The 17,265-nt window shown below is 40.7% G+C and overlaps 1 protein-coding gene across 2 annotated transcripts in view; it reads left to right on the top strand.

The window, feature by feature from the left end:
- The window catches only part of LOC138595604 (cadherin-7-like), a 113,042-nt gene that overhangs the window by 52,068 nt on the left and 43,709 nt on the right, over positions 1 to 17,265 (top strand). Inside the window, exon 3 of one of the 2 annotated variants that reach the window (XM_069666928.1) lies at positions 3,936 to 4,055. The exons of the other annotated variant lie outside the window; for it this stretch is intronic. Coding sequence (XP_069523029.1) covers positions 3,936 to 4,055 — 120 coding nt within the window. The remainder of the gene's footprint in view (positions 1 to 3,935; positions 4,056 to 17,265) is intronic. 2 annotated transcript variants of the gene reach the window in all.

Raw genomic sequence — 17,265 nt, 5'->3', positions numbered from 1 at the left:
AGTATTACATTTCATTCTGACAATATTGTAAGAACAGGATGTTTTGTTGGACTCGCAGGACACATAACCTGCAGAAGAAGCTAAAATAAGACCTTTAAAAGCTGTGCTCCGCCCGGCTCCATATTGAATGTTAATTTACGACTTTGCCCGCCGTGAGAAGTGATTTTAACTATCAACCTGTAATAGAGATTTAGACGTCGCCTGAGCTCTCTTTCATACAGTCATCCTTTGACCTTGGTGTTTTAAACTACCTGTAATATAACCTGTCATGACTAAGAGGTGATGATATAATCTGGGTGTCCTTCTACAACCAGCTTGGTGATAACTTCTCCGGCTTCATCCAGCTTTTTATTTTTTTTATATTATATTGTTCCCATCCAGGGCCAGAGCCTGTTAATTCAGCTTTACGGCCAGAATGGAGGACTCTAATGTTCAATTTCCATGATCACTTCATTCTGTAAAAGCCTGTAAAATACATCCAATGCTAGAAAGTGAGATTTTTATTAGGATGTTTTCCTCAAAGTAAAATATCACCAACTTGTAAGACAGCACTTTGTGTCAGATGCCGCAAAGCAGGCTGACGTTTAGTCAGAAATGTGCACCCAGACATTAAAGTGAAATGTTTTAGCATAAACCTTCTATTCACGGAAAAATGGTGCTTCTTCATTTTTCAAGGTTATTAAAACAATGCCTATTGTTGATGATTTCACTGCTGCCAAGAGTGTTGTAGGCCTCAGCTTTAAGACCAACGCTGACGCACAGTCTAACAGCAAAAAATAGCGTGAACCGTGAGAGGTTGTTTCTGATAATTTAACAATTAAGTGGCTTCTCCTCTCTATTATGAAATGGATATATTCTTAACCAAAATTGCCTGAAATAAAACTCCATTTAATGAGCCCATTTGGAGCAACAAGGCTCATTTATACGATAATGAATGACCTATTGAATTGATTGGCACTGATTGTCGCTGATTATGTTTTCTCAGAGAATATCTTCAAAACCCTTTTCTGCCTTACCTTTCCGAGCCTCCGCTGTCAGCTCAAGTCACATCAGCCGCGTTCTGCCGTATGTAGAAAGAAATGCATAAAGAGTAGTGTCTGATGTCTTCCTTTGTGCCTTGGAGGAAGAGTGGGAGAGGACAATACAGACAAGAGTTGTCAGCAGAGTTCACAGTCGAGTTTGAAAGTGGATTTCCTTCTTGTTAGCTGAGGGGAAGTTTGGGGATTGGGGGCAAAAGTGGGCAGTTAATGTCTTGAGACTGTTTTGACGTTACTGTATGGCACTAATTTCTTTACTTAGTTACAGAAAACAAAATATAACAGAGCTTATTGACGCTGCGTTCAGATTCCTTTCCTTTAAATAAAACCTTAGCTATTGTCTTCTTTCAGTAGCTTACAGCCAGTGCATGGTGATGTGTTAGCTAAGTTAGCATTATGGCTAACTGTACGCAACACATGATTTTGGACATCTTATTTGGCCTTGTATATATAAGGAATTAATGAATTTGTGTGTTCCTCTCCTAGCATTGATTAAACTCCTTAAAGCTCATCTCTGTTCATCACAATGACATGTTAAATGGTGACACCATCAGAATTTAACGTTAAGTTACAAAGTAACAAGCAGGGGATTGAAGGGCGGGAGTTGCCATGGTGATATAAAATGTTTACAATATTGTAACTATGGTGTCAGTAGAATGGAGGACAGATCTGTATACGTTAATACCCATGAGCCTTAGTATTATTGTCACAGAGGCTAGTCAGGCGTTTAGCAAAGCAGTAGCTTCGTCATTACTGCCAAAAACAAAACACAGAGTCCATGTTACTGACTTTAACAATTGAACATGATTTTAAAAATGAATTAATTTTAGTTGATTGATTTTTAACTGTGGAATATGTTTTCGCCACACCATTATCTTTAGCTTCCATCTGCCGTTAGCGTAGCAGAGCTGTTAGCGAGTAGCTTATTACAGACTTTTTAGCTTGGTGGTTGGATGTTTCCTGCTGAAAACAATACAGGTAGAGACTCATATCTTTAAGTCTTTCTACTTCAGCTTGTATCTTGTTTTTTTTAAATTAAATAACCAAAGCCAAATTCTTAACCTTCATACTGAAGATTAAAGAAGTGAGTAACACAAAAATTAGTAACTCTGAAAACAACCAGAAATTTTACATAAATAAATCCACTAAAATTGTTTTTTTTTAAATTAAGTTTCAAAGTTTTAAAATTGAGCTGAAACTGCATTTCGAGAGTATCTAGCTTCCGTATCGTGACGTATTTCCGAGTGAAACAGGACGTGCAGGCGGGACATATCATTAGAGGGATTTGATTTGATCGTTGAGAAGTGGGCGTAGACAGACATTCTCCACAGCGCAGTAGCTAGCTAACTGACCGAGCGTTCTTGGTGCTCTAAATGTTGCAGATTGATTGGTTGAAATTGTTTGGTGCTAACTTACTTAAGCAAAAATGATCGGATTTTGATAGAATACGAAGAAATGGATTTTCTGTATTTTTTTGGGCCTATATTGTCAAACGGATGCACAATGTTACCGGGGATGTGATCTAAAAGGATTAAAATGGCATTTTTCAATTCACCTCGACTTTAAGCGTCTGGTTTAGTTTTTGCTCCTCGAGAAACTCATTTATTTCTTCACAACACCTTAAATTGATAATAGGAGGGTTTGTCAGGTATTTCAAATTAAAGGAAAGGTCATGTACCCAGCAATTATACTGTAGGCCTACTTGTCGATCATGGTTTATCCGAACTCCGGTGTTTTTAACAGGTTTGTTTTCTGCAAATTACTATTTATATCTTAACATGTTAATTACGATGTACGCTTCAAAGGGTAATTTAAAGATGTTCTCTCTTATACGTTAGACTGGCAGTCTCAGTTTGTGTTTCTGAACAGTGTTTTAAGTAAATTACTGCTTTTCACTGTGTACTCACACTACATTACGGCAGAGCATCCTTAACAAACACGTCAGATGTTTGTTCAACAGAAACACTATCCTGCCTCTCGCCTTCAGATATCATTTTGTTTTCATAGCTACATTTTTCCCTCTGTAGATCAACATCTTCAGAGGCAGTTTGTGGACCCTAAATCAGTAACTGTGTGTGTTACCATCTGTGCATGTTAACACAGATTCTAACAGGGAAATAAAATAGTATGAGTATTTAAAAAAGAAGGGTACAGGGAGGAAAAAATGTTTTTCCCTGCTACATTTTTCTGTTGAACTTTTGTGCAAAAAAACGCTTTAATCAAGTTTTATTGAAGCTAATTAGCGCACACACAAAGACACGCTGTCCTCCATTGATATCGCTGGAGGACAAATTCAAAGTCTCTTCTAAACCCCCCTTTCCAAAAAAGTTATCAGCTGTAGTATCAGTATGATATGAGATGAGAAACACTTTAGCTTTGCCTTTTTTGGTGGTGCTGAAGTGCCTCTTTAAAAGAGCACAGATTGGTTTCAGAACCCATTTGGCTGCTGAATTTGAATCAACAGATTGAAGTGAGCAGAAAAGATGCAGCTAACTGATCTGCGAGAGGCAAACGGAAACAATGGCACTGAAATAATCTCTAAAGGGTTGGAGTTACACTTTATTACTGCTGCAGCTTCCCTGCAAACAATGGCAACAACTGAAAGTGTTTTTGATTAGCAGCGTTTGAGGCCTGTAGCTCGCACACAGCACGTGTCAGATCTCTAATGCTGCTGAATGTTTCGATGCATCATGCAAAACTAAAGTAAACAGGAGCCCAAACAACAGAGGACTTCTGACTAATGAGATGATTTACCACTTCAGATGTCACATTTTCATTGCTTTCAGGTAGAATTGGTCACACGCTCTCTTGATATGATGATAATTTCCACATTTAGCCCTGTTAGACTTGGCTTCAGCATGCTGTCTTGGAAACTAATGACGGCCTGTCTGCCCACAGGAACCATGGTAGTACAAGTGGCAGCCACGGATGCAGATGACCCAACATATGGGAACAGCGCCAGAGTGATCTACAGCATCATCCACGGACAGCCGTACTTCTCAGTGGAGCCTAAAACAGGTGGGTGCAACATTCCTTAGAGGACAGTGGTGGTGATGTAATTGATGTAGCCACAGTGTGTCATTTAAAGGCCCGAGAAAAGGTGTGAGTATAAGGGATGAGGTAACACTTACACACAATTATCGGCCAAAGTTGAAGCACTTTATTCATTTTCCTCGCTCATCTTTGAAGTGGGCGGGGCTCTGTTGGAAAAGGTGATGTCATACACTCACACTGTCCTGGACGCTTCTCCAACAGGAAACCCAAATCTACAAAAGCCTTCTCTCTGTGTTACTGAGAGTCTTATGGAAATGAAAGTCAGCATGTAAAAGCATTAGAATACATTTTCAATCCAAATTTATATTATTGTCTCTTAAGTTTCTGTTAAATCTCCTAATATGTGGTTTAAATTGGGCTCGCCAATGTCCAGATATTTATTACAACAATTCCAGAACTAATTCCAAGAACAAATCATGAGAATAGTCACACAGCAGCTATTCGCCCTTTTTCACATATCATGAGCGACTGGGCTGCACTGTGCATTTTCTCATGTGCCTTTGCTGTGTGCAGAGACAGGGAGATGTCAATCAAAACGATAAAGATGTCAATCAAAATCTGATCCCAGCTAGAAATGTTTTGTTCTAAGAACGTTCTTAGAATGTTACGTGAGATGTTCTGCTAATGTTTTGAGCGGGAAGTTTTTCCAGAATGTTCCTTTTAATAGCTGAAAACATCTTCAGAATGTTGCAGTGAGCATGTTCTACCTTTGTTTTTATGTGACATCAAGCAAATGTTTTATAGAGGCGTTCTGACATCCCAGGCCTCAATAACATCCTGAAAATATCTTCAGGATGTTGCATCTAAAACGTTTTGTCTTAATTTAAGTTTTAACGTTACAAGAACTTTATTTGCATCCTTAAAACATTCTTTGAATATTAGATTAAAACGCTTTCTTTCAAACGTAATTAGAACTTGTAGGTAATGTTAGACAATGTTATGGGAACGTTCCGTGCTAGCTGGGATCTGCCATGCCTACGTGGTTTAGAGAAATGTTCCGAACTGCAAAATGAGCTGTGTTATGTTAAGGTAGTTCTTGTAGTTATGAAAGTGTTTTTTCAGCAACTCAACTTGGATATTAAATATTTAATCAATATTACACAAGCGGGAGGGATGTTGTAATATCAGCACTGCTGTGACTCGGTCGTAGGCATGAGGCCGTATCACAGTGAAATAAGAGTCTGCTGTGTGATTCAGAGGTACCAGCTTGATCAGTGTCGAGATACACAGTCTGCTGTAATTAACAGTACTCGGCACACATGGCTGAGGCGGAGTGATACACAGAGTGAAAAGTCCCAGTGATGTCGTTCTCTGTATCAGCACTCATGGAATTCCTCTTGTCCAATCAGATTACTTTGTCGGAACTAACCGTTGTAGAATCATTATTTATATCGAGTCAATTTTCCAGAGAGTCATAATGAAAATAAGAGCTGGATAGAGACAAAGACACTTGATAGAGCCAACATTAGCTGAACTTTTTCTTGTTAAAACGTTGATTTTTTAAAATGTAGTCATTAATATTCATTGTTATAGTAAATCCTTTCTATTAAGACTATAAATCAAATTTTCTATGGTTATGATGTAGTTATAGTTTTAATGGGCACTTTAAATTTCTCTTTATACTCAATGGCCACTTCATTAGGTTCACCTGTTTAATCTTTAACAACTCAAGACTAAAGTTCGGCCATAAATTCAAACTTTACAGAGTTCAGTTTTTCTTGTCATTGCTGAAAATTGGACTCGTTTTATTACTGACGTCATATTGAAAGGTGGTGTCTCACTGGACTTTTGTATAGAGGTGTTTCTAATATTTTGTCCTACCCGTTACCACGGGAACACGCTTTGTTAATTATAACCTCTATGAGAGTTTAGGAAAAAAAGCATAACATGAAACACATCGTGGAAATAGACAGTTGTATAGACTGTTTTAGACTACACAGGTGCGGCTAATTAAATAGCCACTGATTGTTTCCCTTGAGTCTGTCCCTTTAAGAACTGAGAGCCAGAGGAAGAATCTCACAGGGATCAAACAACCAACATGTCTGGTGAGGGAACGCTGTGTTTATGTCCCCTTTTAACCCGTAAAACCAACAAAATGTTTATCTGTGAGATGATAAAATGTAGCGTAAAGTAGCTCCATAAAGTAAGGATTGTTAGCTAGTTTGCAACATCGATTTAAAGTTAGCTAACATAAGCTAACAGTCATACCAGATCATGTAAAGCTGTCGCTACAATAACCTAGAGTGTTATTAGCTTACAAATTCAACTTTTCATGAGGTTTTTCTTACTCATACTAGAAAATACCCCTAACTTAAACACTTTGAAGCTGATTAAAAAAATCCACCATTGACATTTTTACTACGCTATCAACAAATTAAAGTGCTGAGATTCATAGAATGTAGCGGGAAACCAAATTATTTCACATATGCGCCAAAGATAACAGCAGACATATTAAAAAACAGTTTATAAAGCCAGAGAAAAAGAGCTGGAATAAAGTGCGGGATAAGATGTGAGGTAGTTTGTTGACTTGTGGGGCGTTTCATCCTGAGAAGTGCAGCGGCAGCCCTCGCTACATCTTCATAGCTGGCTCATTAGACACTGCCCTGCCGAGGCTCCGCTACTTCATGCAAAGCACTCTTGCAAGAAAAGAGAAAAATATGGGCCATCCCATAATATTAGGCTTCATTCCCTGCTTCGAGAGCAACACATACACACATGCTGCTATTTTATGAATGTAGTTTTAATTCATGAAGTGTTGAAAGCCACTGCAATGCGGGGATTTATGTCGTTTATTTTTCACAGTCAGGCAGACACAAGACATAAGAGGAATGCTCAACAACAAAAACTCCTCTGTGACCTGTAAGGTTCTCTGTAAACATTCAATAAGCCTAACCACCGGAAGAAAATGGAGCATTCAAGAAAAATGAATGTACATCGCAAGAAAGGAAATGACTTCTTGCTGTGTTGGCGTTATGGATGTGGTGTTTGAGGAGGAAAAGATGTAGTGAGCATGAAAACTCCAGCACACTTAGCTGTGGAGTCTGCACAGTATCACAGGATCTCTGTGTTGTTTTTCACTTTCTCGAGACATCCAACTAATGAAGCCTCCTGCTGCAGCTTTCATTAGGGAACATTTCCATGTTTCCATGTTTTGGGGCGAACATTTACATGTTTTATACACTCTAAATGAAAAGGTTCCTCATGGATACTCTTTAAGCTCCGACAGTTCCACTGGGACGTCTCTGAGGCTGTAAATCTTTGATTTCCTTAGAAGCTAAAACTTCTGTGGGCTAATTAATGTGTTAAAATGCTGCAATCACCTTCCCTAAGATGAGTTTGGGGTGGGACTTGGGAATTTGTGCCGCAGTGTTTTTCTCAGTTCTTCTTTGCCATTAATTCAGCTCATGATCAAGCACCTGAAATCCAAGGATGTTGGTTAATTTGTTGTCAACATTTAAGCCTCAAGATAGCTTCTACTTTAGTCCAAATAGAAGCTAAGACAGACTCCTGTATAGATGGCTATCTGAAACTTATGTTTGCATTGTATAAACACCAAGTTTAATAGATACTTTAGTGTCCATATATGCTTAATCCCTGAAGAAGCTTCTTCTTTGTCTTTTAATTGAACTGAAACCAAGATTTCAAATATTTCCAGGACTTTTAGTAAATGAGTTGTTCATGTTGCTGGGAGTCGGACGGTGTCTTTATTTGAATAAACACTTAAAGCTTCATATTTCCCCTTACCCCAAAGATTCATTGTATTTTAAAGTTCTAGTCCCGATGTCTCCTGACAGAGCAAGCTAACACTTAAAGTGAAGTTGGACAATGTTAGCTAAGGCTAGCAGTAAGACTAAATATTAGCTATTCTGCCTTTGTCATTCCTTAAGTCTGATTGATTTTTTGGCTACTTGGGAGTAGCATTAATGTCTCCACCAAATTCTGTGGAAAATATATCGATTTTAAGGTGCTGAATACTTTATTATGTTCACCAGCCAGCTGCTAACTTTTGCTGTTTGGTTCTGTGAAGCTAGCATTCAGTGGATTTGCTTGAGCACTTTAGCTAAAAACAGTTTAAGTTATTAATGTTTCTAGCCAAATAATGAACAAAAGTGCAGTATTCCGTTTTCTTTCAAACTTTGGATTAGTCTCCACCAACTATCTGACTTTTTAGCTACTAAATGTGCCACTATGTTAGCTAGCTCGTTGCTAGCTTTGAATATGTTTGTAATCTGTTTGATGCTGTACATTTAGCTAACAGTGGGGGTTTTTAGAGATTTTTCACTTAACAGCTACTTGTTTGATTAACTGTAAAACTAAATATTGTTAAATTATACTGTCGCTGCCTTTTTGTGGAGGCCACACATGCTAATGAGGAAGCTACAGCTCAGCTAGTAGAACAGGTTGGCCTTTAATTGTAGGGTTAGCGTTTTTTTTCCCTGTCTCTTCTCGTCCAAATGTGCTTGAGCAAGCACTGAACCGACTTATGTCTGGGGAATAGCAGGCCATTTGGGGAAAAGAGATTAGCTTAGCATTTGCGTAGCTTTGAGTGTAAAATGTTAAAAATCCCATGGAATGGTTAGCAGAGTGCTATTTGATACCTCATATTTACGTGGTTCCTTTAAAAGCAGGAAGCTAGGGAGGGACGTGTTGCAGATATTGATTGGCCTTTCCGGTAGCCAACAGAGCACGAACACAGCAACGACCTGCAACTGCTAGCTAGCGTACAGGTCCTGTGCGGCATGGAAGAGGGGACATAAATATTAAAGAATGTTTTCATTGGATGCAAATTAGTATAAATCCCCTAATGCAGGATGATCACTAACATATTTTATGTTCGTCGTGATGTAACAAACTCTAAATTATTATGAAGAATACCTACAACCCTACTTTTTTGTCGTTTTTGGACCACGGTCGGCCTAAAGGTTAGACTTGATAAAAAAGGAAAACATCTATTTTAATTCTATGGAAACTCTAAGTTTAATGATTAATCCCTCATTTGTACTCTTTCTGTAGGACAACGGCTGGTTTATTAACCTGTAAAACAAGCTGCACACACACACACACACACACACACACACACACACACACACACACACACCTTAATGTGCACTCAAATACAGCCCTTGGGCCCCGGCCAGCTTCTCGACTTTCTGCTGCCCATCTCTGCCCGACCACGACTGATTATACTTGGCTCTCGTTCCATCCACGTAGAAGGTGATTGGATCTCACGGTTATGAGATGCAATATTGGTGTCAGAATCGAATAGCTTGGACGGCTGTCGGAGAGGTGTGACTCCATGTGGGACTTGATGCAGGGAAGCATGAAGACATGTTCTCTTGTTTGACAGGGCTAACCTTAATAACAACCAAGTGTAAAACAACGGCTTACAGAAGAGTAACTCGTGTGTCAGGGGGAGATCCTGCAGGATTTTATAGCAGCATCGTTACTGCCTGGAAGTCTCTCTTGGTTTATAGGCGGGTTTTGATAGATTCTTTTTTTCCTCTATGCTGCTCCCTGAAAAAGTATGAGGCACAACTGTAATTGGGAGAAATATTAGGAAGTGCTCACTCCGTTACCTTCGTCTTCATCTTAATTTAGTTACCTTTCAAGAAGAACTACCTTAGGGAAATAAAAATTTATACCACTAAAAATGCTCCACTAGTTTCCTGGAGAAAGATCCTGTGGTGTCATCAACTTTTAAAACTGAGGCACCTTTTACAAACTTGCCTCCTTTTGTTTCTAGGTGTCTATTTGTGGCGTTTTTCAGCTGACAGTTTTAGGAAAATCACAGCACTTCTTTAACTACACGTATCAGCCGAGTTATTCACAAGCGACTTGGAAATAAGTAGTTGGACTTTGTTGATTCCTTGTTATGTAAAAGTTCCTCATTTCTGCTTCTTATGTTAAGTCAAATTAAAATTCCCATCATGAAGAACTTAAAGGTGGCTCATTTATCACGCCGTGCCCGGCAGTACTCTCCAAAACGAGACGGCACTGATAGAAATCTGACCACCTGCCTCCGGCTGTTCAACGATCTTTAACAAAGTTTGCGAGTAGAACAACTGAAGCCATCGATGAGTCTCAAGTGAGACTTCATGACACCAATACCAATTAGAGCGAGAGCGGCTTTTTATTTCAGCGATGTTCAAACTGCAGCGCGCCCCATAAAGTCCCCATTACACTCATGTTTTCTTAGCCCCGTTCAGTTCAATAGCTCGAGCTGGCTTTTTCACTGCTTCAGTTGATGACCTATTTTTCATTAAGCTAAGTAGACTTTTTAAATCCAGTTGTTGATATTTGAAAAGCTTTATAGTTTTTAATGCTTACTGTAAATGGCCTGTGTTCACTTACAGTAGAGTTGCTCTCTGCTCTGTGCCATGCAGTGTGCAGCAGGAGTAATCAGCATGTTGGCAGAGAAATCAAATGTCAGTCTACTCTCATTCTGTTTCGTGTTGAGCTGTCACTGTGTTTAAAGCGTGTCTTTGCATCCTCAGATCTTCAGTGACAGTCACATGCATGTAGACATTTGTCTGCATCTTGACAGCATTTTACTTTGCAGATTTTCTAGCACAGAAGAATTTAGTAACTTTGCTGGAAAGTGTCAGTCACAGAAACTTCTACATTTTCACAGATATATCGAAGAAGAGGAAGTAGCCTCTAGTTTCCAAAGTAAAGCCAGTGTGGGAGTGCATTTACAGTGTGTTGTTTTGATTGGCCAGCAGGGGGCAACCATTCATCCATCCATTATTTGTACCAGTTATCCTGTTCAGAGTCTCGGGGAGGCTGGAGCCTATCCCAAACTAGGATCCTCCTGACTGTGAGGCTGCAGCGCCAACCACTGCACCACCGTTCACCCGCTGGCAAGACGGCTAGCTGCAAAAATAAACCAATGTATAAAACCAGAAAGTAAAATGACCCAATTCTCAGGTGATTTATTAACTCAGTAAACATTTTCTTAATAAACCGCCTTCCTCAATATAGCATGATGTAAATTTGGTGGTTCCATTAAGCTTACATTTAAGTAGGGTATTCTTTAGGGCATGGCTACCTGTGATTGAATAGCTGCTATTACATTGGCCTGTAAACCAAGATAGAGATGTAATAATTCCTTTCTACCCCATTGTCCAAATATGGTCACTTCTGGTTCCAAAAAAACAAGATGGCAATGGTATGAATGCCAAAGTCAAGGATTCAAAGAGTTTTCAAACAATTGGGTGAGGCCACAGGTATGTCTGGAGAAATCACACATACGTAATACTACACTGTATAAATTAGGCAGAGGACCATATTTTAAAGCTGTACATTGTGAGTTTGGAAAAAGGACATTACCCAATTTTCCCTTTTTAAGTAGACGTCAAATTCATTAGCAGTAAATGCCTTAAAAACATGACCAGTAGCTTGTGGTTACCAATGCATTAGATTTTACCAGAACAAAAGAAAAGCTGAAGCACAGACTTCTTGGATGGTCTGTTACAACAGTTACAGTGGTAATCGTTCTCTTTGGCGGCACCAGTGGCGATAAACAGTAATTGCGGGAGCACACTTCCCAGATATCCAGACAGTGTCTCATGTGTGACGTCCACGGTTGGCTCCGGTTGTAACTCTTGATTTTCCTCGCTGACGGTCGCTTTCCTTTTCAGACTGTTTGCTTCATCTGAGCGTCGAGTTTGTTTCTTTTTCTTTGGATTTTCACTTATTGTTGAAGTTGTATCTGTAGTCATCCATCTTTTCTTTGTTTGTTCAGCCACAGTAGATTACTGTTTACTCACAACACTTGCAGAGAGCGGAAAAGCAGCCGCTTAGCTCCGCCTACCCTCTCTGGCAGACCAACCACTGCTGGCTGATGGAAAACGCGTCACTAACTGGGCGCAGCTTGTGATTTTTTCTGCGAAAGTCGCCACAGACACCCAGTCTGTAATACTGCAAATGCAAAGGCTTTCATCAGTGGGCCATAGGCTCTATCACCATTGTGTTACCTCATTCAGGGATAGATAGAGACTTAACAGACATTTATTTACATGAAAATCTGCAAGCCAAATGTCCAAAATTTGCATGAAAAATAGAGCATTTAAGTTCAGTGGGGTCGCATTGGCTGAGGTGACGCAGACTCTGAGGCAAACTCTTGAGGCCATGAAGTGATTCATTCCCTGACTGATGACATTAATGAGGAAATGAGCTGTACAGACCAAAACCTTTTTTGTGGACCGGGCTGTAAACATGCTCCATTGTGCTGTCGAGTTGGGTATTTTAATATGGGCCTCTATGGGGATTGACTCGCTTTTGGAGCCAACCTCAAGTGGCCATTTGGGGGAACTGCAGTTTGATACTCAATCACATTGGCTTTATCTGTCAGCCCCAGAGGTTTGCACTTGTACCAAACCAAGCTAAGCTGTAGCAGCGTGTTGAATTGACTCTATAAGAGAAGTAGGCCTACTGTTTTATTATCCTACAGATGTTTCTTTATTAAATTAATGTTACAAGTGTTAAGTATTGTTTCCACCTGCTCTACTGGTCGTGAAAGGGACCACATAGTTTGTGTTAAGTGTTAGTTTTTAACATATTGTCAATACCATGTATCTTAAAGACTACACTCAGGGGGTGAGACACCGGCTCTCAGACAGCCGCCCAGGATTGAGTGTTGTGAGATGAGCATTGTGCTTCTGTCTTTGCAAGTTACTAATTAGTCCCATTTGCAGCACAAGCCTGGGCCATAGCAGAGGGTGACTTTGACAAAGTACCGGCGCTGAAATACACTCTAAGCTCCACACTGCAATACTGCACCAGCGATTAAGTGGCAGAAGGCTAATGGTCGGGGGGGGGGGGAGGATGTGTGTGACCCGGTGTTAGGTGGGTAGCATCCCTGCTCTTTTTCGCCTAACAAGTCTCTTTACTCTGCTTCTTAATCCCAAATTGAATCTACAAGGTGCCCTTGGGAAAAGTACTTAATCCTGAATAGCTCCACTAACTTACAAGCAATGCATAATGTCGGCAAAATACATAAGTTGCTTCGCCTAAAGGGGCTCAGTTAAGACAGTATTTTGTAATATATATTGATTGATTGCTTGTAGTTTAGTTTGAAGGTGAAGCTGAATTGGTAGCACTGTCGAGGACTGCGTTCTAATTGATGGCAGGCTCAAGGAGGTTTGAACAGCTGCCTCCAGCTCCGTACACCTTGGCGATATTGCAAGTCCTTTAGAGACAATTATCCGCGCACATTAGCACTGCTAAGCATGCATGCATGCTCGCAAACCTCAATGGCTGCAATAACAAGAGAAGAATTTAGTTAGCAGAACATGCCAGGTGCCTGAATGAGAGGATTAATTACATTCTGGAGGGGGTATTTAAGATGTGACACGGCTTGCCTCTCGGAGCGACGCGGCTATGACATCTGAATATGACAGGTACTCGGGTGAGAGGAGGCGGGGCAGACGGAGGTTTGTCTCCTCTCAGCCTGGGAATCTAATTAAAGCGAATACGCTTGAATAAAGAAAAAGGCCACGTCCAATCCTTGTGTAATCTACGGCTGCTCCGAGGTCAGTAGGTGAGGGGCTCCCTGTGATCAGCCTGTAATTAAGATATTAGTTTGGCCTTTTTAAATCCCTCTGTGCTTTCCTTACCCTCCTGCGTTGTTCAGCTCTGCGCGAGGTTCCTGTTGTGGTGACGGCACTAAATCGAGAACATTACAGCTGAAGGCGAGATATAAATCTGGCTGCCAGAACGGGAGAGGCAATTTTTCAATTCTAATCACAAACACACACACACACACACACACACACACACCTGGATTTGTGCACAGATGAACACAGTTCCTTTGAGCGCAACATTACAAATTAATGGATATTTTGTTGTGTTACATGTCTGACATAATGATGTGCTTCTGTAACACTTGGGTCCTTTGTATTGTGGTACCACGGGGCCCTTTCAAACTCCCTGGGTAGGTATAGTGACCCATGATTAGAGCATGATGCGTGAATGTCACTGGGTAATAAACTACCTGGGCTGGAGCTTTTATTCCCTGTTTGTATGGCCTGTTTTTGTGTGTTATGGGCTCTTTTTCCTTGTAAGTGGACCGCCTGAGGGCCCAGCAAATCACATCGCGCACCCTTCATGTTTAAGTGTTCATCACCTTCATCAGCACCTCTCATCGCTGCACGCAGAGCCAGAGGGTTCCTCCAAAGTCTGCACTTTTTATTTCCTCTTCCCAAGACAAATGTCAAGTATCTGGGCTTTAGCAGGGAGCGTGGCCCACCCGTCTGCCGCCAGTGGTGTGCAGACAGCTAGATAAATGCGCGGCTACAATGCGTCTGGCTTGCACCGGAGGCGAGGAGTCACGGCGCAATGCGAGGCCGTGCCGCGATAGCGACAGAAGGATTTTAATCATCGCCTCTCCCCAGGAATGACACCAGCGCCGCACGGGGTAACAGAGATAGAGAGCGGGGAGGGGGGGACTGGCACCCAGCAGACAAACAACAGCCTCGCAACATCGCCGTGTGGATTAGCAGTGTCGCTCGGCAAGAAGTATGTGTGCTTCTGGCCAGGCGGGAGGAGAAACATGTCTGTGTTTTTTTTTTACGCGAGCTGGAATCAGGATTCATGGCATCATTAACCACAGCCAATATCTCTCAGGCTCCAACACACCAGGCAGATATTAAATAAGTACATCAATTGTGTGTGAAGCCTATCTATGGTTTAAAGAGAGCATTCATTTGTTTCACTGCTGGCTGCACAAACTTTTCTGCTTTATCTCACCTTTGAGGAGTCATCTGCTGCAGCTGTTATTATAATCCGCCCATTATCCAGCTCAGCTTTACTTCCTGAATGTTTAAAGGATGCTTCTTTCAAGTCTAGACATGCATGCTTCGTCCCTGTGGTGATGTTACATGGAGTAGAAAACAGAAAAGTTTGTGTCTGTTTGTACCTCGCTGGTATTAAGGGAGCCTGGCTGGATTGAAGGTTTTGAAGAAACCTTTCAGATGCAACTCAGTAAACAGGGTTCACAGGTGTCACCGCAGCGGGCTCCAGAGCAGTGGTGGTGCTCTTTAATTGGCTACGAGGTTACACTGTAGAAGAAGCAGCAGAGAGAGTGATGAATGGGTGGAGGGAGGACGGATGTAAGTGAAGCAGATGGGTGAATATCCACAGTGCAGATAGATGCCTAACATTCAGCATAAAAGCATTAAGCTAAGAATAAAAAGCTAAGACGGCATGTTTTGACTTTGTCGTCGGGAGGAGAGAAAGGCGGCCGTGTATTTCCCCTCCAGTGCTGGATGACAACATCTCGCGCTTCATTATTTGATGCAGGACTGAAATGGCGTGTTTTGTTGAGCAACAGGCAAAGATTATTGCTTTATTGACCAGCGTCATCTCCCTGTAAGCCCACTGGCAGCGTCTTTGGGGAACAGAAGCGGACAGCTCACTATAATTTAGCTAACCGAGCCCTTTAGTTAGAGCAGCCAATAACAGTTTTCAGCTGCAGGGACTGTAATGACATTAATAAAGGATGGCAGGGAGAGAAAATTAAACACTTAATGGAATTGTTTATTTTCAAGTACAGCCGCGTTGGCGGTCAAAAGGCATCTTCATTTTTCTCTTGAAGTCTTTTGACCCACTTTTCTTGATTTGTTTGTCCTTCCTGCTTTGTTCCTGGATTGAGCTTAATTGCAAGAACCCTGTGTGTGCGTGTGTGCGTGTGTGTGTGACACAGAGAGATAGCGTGTGTGTGTGTGAATGCACCTGTTATATTCCTGTGAGCACTAGGACTTGCAATGTTAGGAAATCCTCTCTCAGAGAAAAGCAAGAAGGAGGATCAGTTGGACACGGTTGTGCTTTTGGGTTTGGGAGGTTTGTGTTTTATTTCGAGCCTTAGCAGCATTAATAACAAGGAAGTGTCTTTTTCTGAGTCATAACTCACAAGCCCACAAACCTTGTAGCAGTTAATCAGAAATCTGTTGGGACGTATGCAACAATAAACTCATTTTGAGTTAATAAAAAAAGGAGCCTCGTCTGTCATAACATCCTGCCTTATAATTAACAAAATGTATTTATTATGTGGTTATTTCACAATAACCAAATTTAGACGTTTTCTTCGTTATCAAATTAACTTGTTTTTGATGGGTTTTTTTCATGCATGGTTACAGTGTGTGTGGGGACTGAAGGAAGCTAATTTCCCTGTTGCAGATTAGCCTTAATGCAAACAGATTTAAGCTAAAAGAACGGGTTCAGGCGCCTACAGCCAACTAACCCGCTGACTCCATGGTGTACTAACACCCAAAGCATGTTGGGAACTGTAGTTGTAAAATGCTTCAGGTCCATCAAAACACGCACCACAAGACTTCTGAACAGTTTTTAAGCCAAAGCCATTACCATACTGACCTCTGACCTGGAAGCACACCCCCAAATACAGTCAGCATTAATGTGCAATAACTACTCATGTGCAATAGTATCAACGCACTTTATCCTCACCATGTGCAATATGGACTTTTTTATACCATGTTTTTTTTAACTGCATATGTTGGTAATGAGTGCATTTTAAAAATGTTGGTATATATTTATGGAATGTGTGCATCTATTCTATTTATTATTTATTTTCATATATATATATTTTGAGCTCGGTACTTGAAGTGCACCTGAATTTCGTTGTATATTCTGTACAAGTATCTTATAGAATATATACAAAATGTCTATATATAGAATGTAGGCTAGTGTATAGACATGTGGTTATTTTGCTATGTTATCTAAGGCAGTGAACACCCAAGGGTTTATTGGGTATCCTCCTAAGACCCTGCGTCCTCATACAGGGACATTACATTTTGGCTTCACAGCATCATAATATTTAATTCTGTGAAACTTAGACCCTTTGGTCTCATTCATGGACACTTTGTCCACCACCCTGTGGTCACAAAAGCAAATTACACTGATCGGTGTACATTCAAGATGGCCGTGATCCCGACCAAAATGTGATACAGTCGGTCTCTACAGAAAACTCAACCAGGAACAAAACCTCCTCAGAATTTACGATTGAAACTTGTTGTAGTTGTAGCTTGATATGGCAGACAAATTTGACTAATTTTATCAATAGCAACAAGCTACAACACCGTTATGCACTGGGTACTCACATGAAGACATTGGGACTTTTTCAATGTAACACAAAGACAATTCTTAGGTTTTATACTTA

The sequence above is a fragment of the Semicossyphus pulcher genome, unplaced genomic scaffold (genome assembly GCF_022749685.1).
Source record: "Semicossyphus pulcher isolate SPU_LCO1_2020_fin unplaced genomic scaffold, fSemPul1.0.p SCAF_18, whole genome shotgun sequence".
In the NCBI taxonomy this organism is placed as follows: domain Eukaryota; kingdom Metazoa; phylum Chordata; class Actinopteri; order Labriformes; family Labridae; genus Semicossyphus; species Semicossyphus pulcher.
Note: the sequence above shows the minus strand (reverse complement) of the source record. Positions and strands in the feature narration are given on the sequence as shown.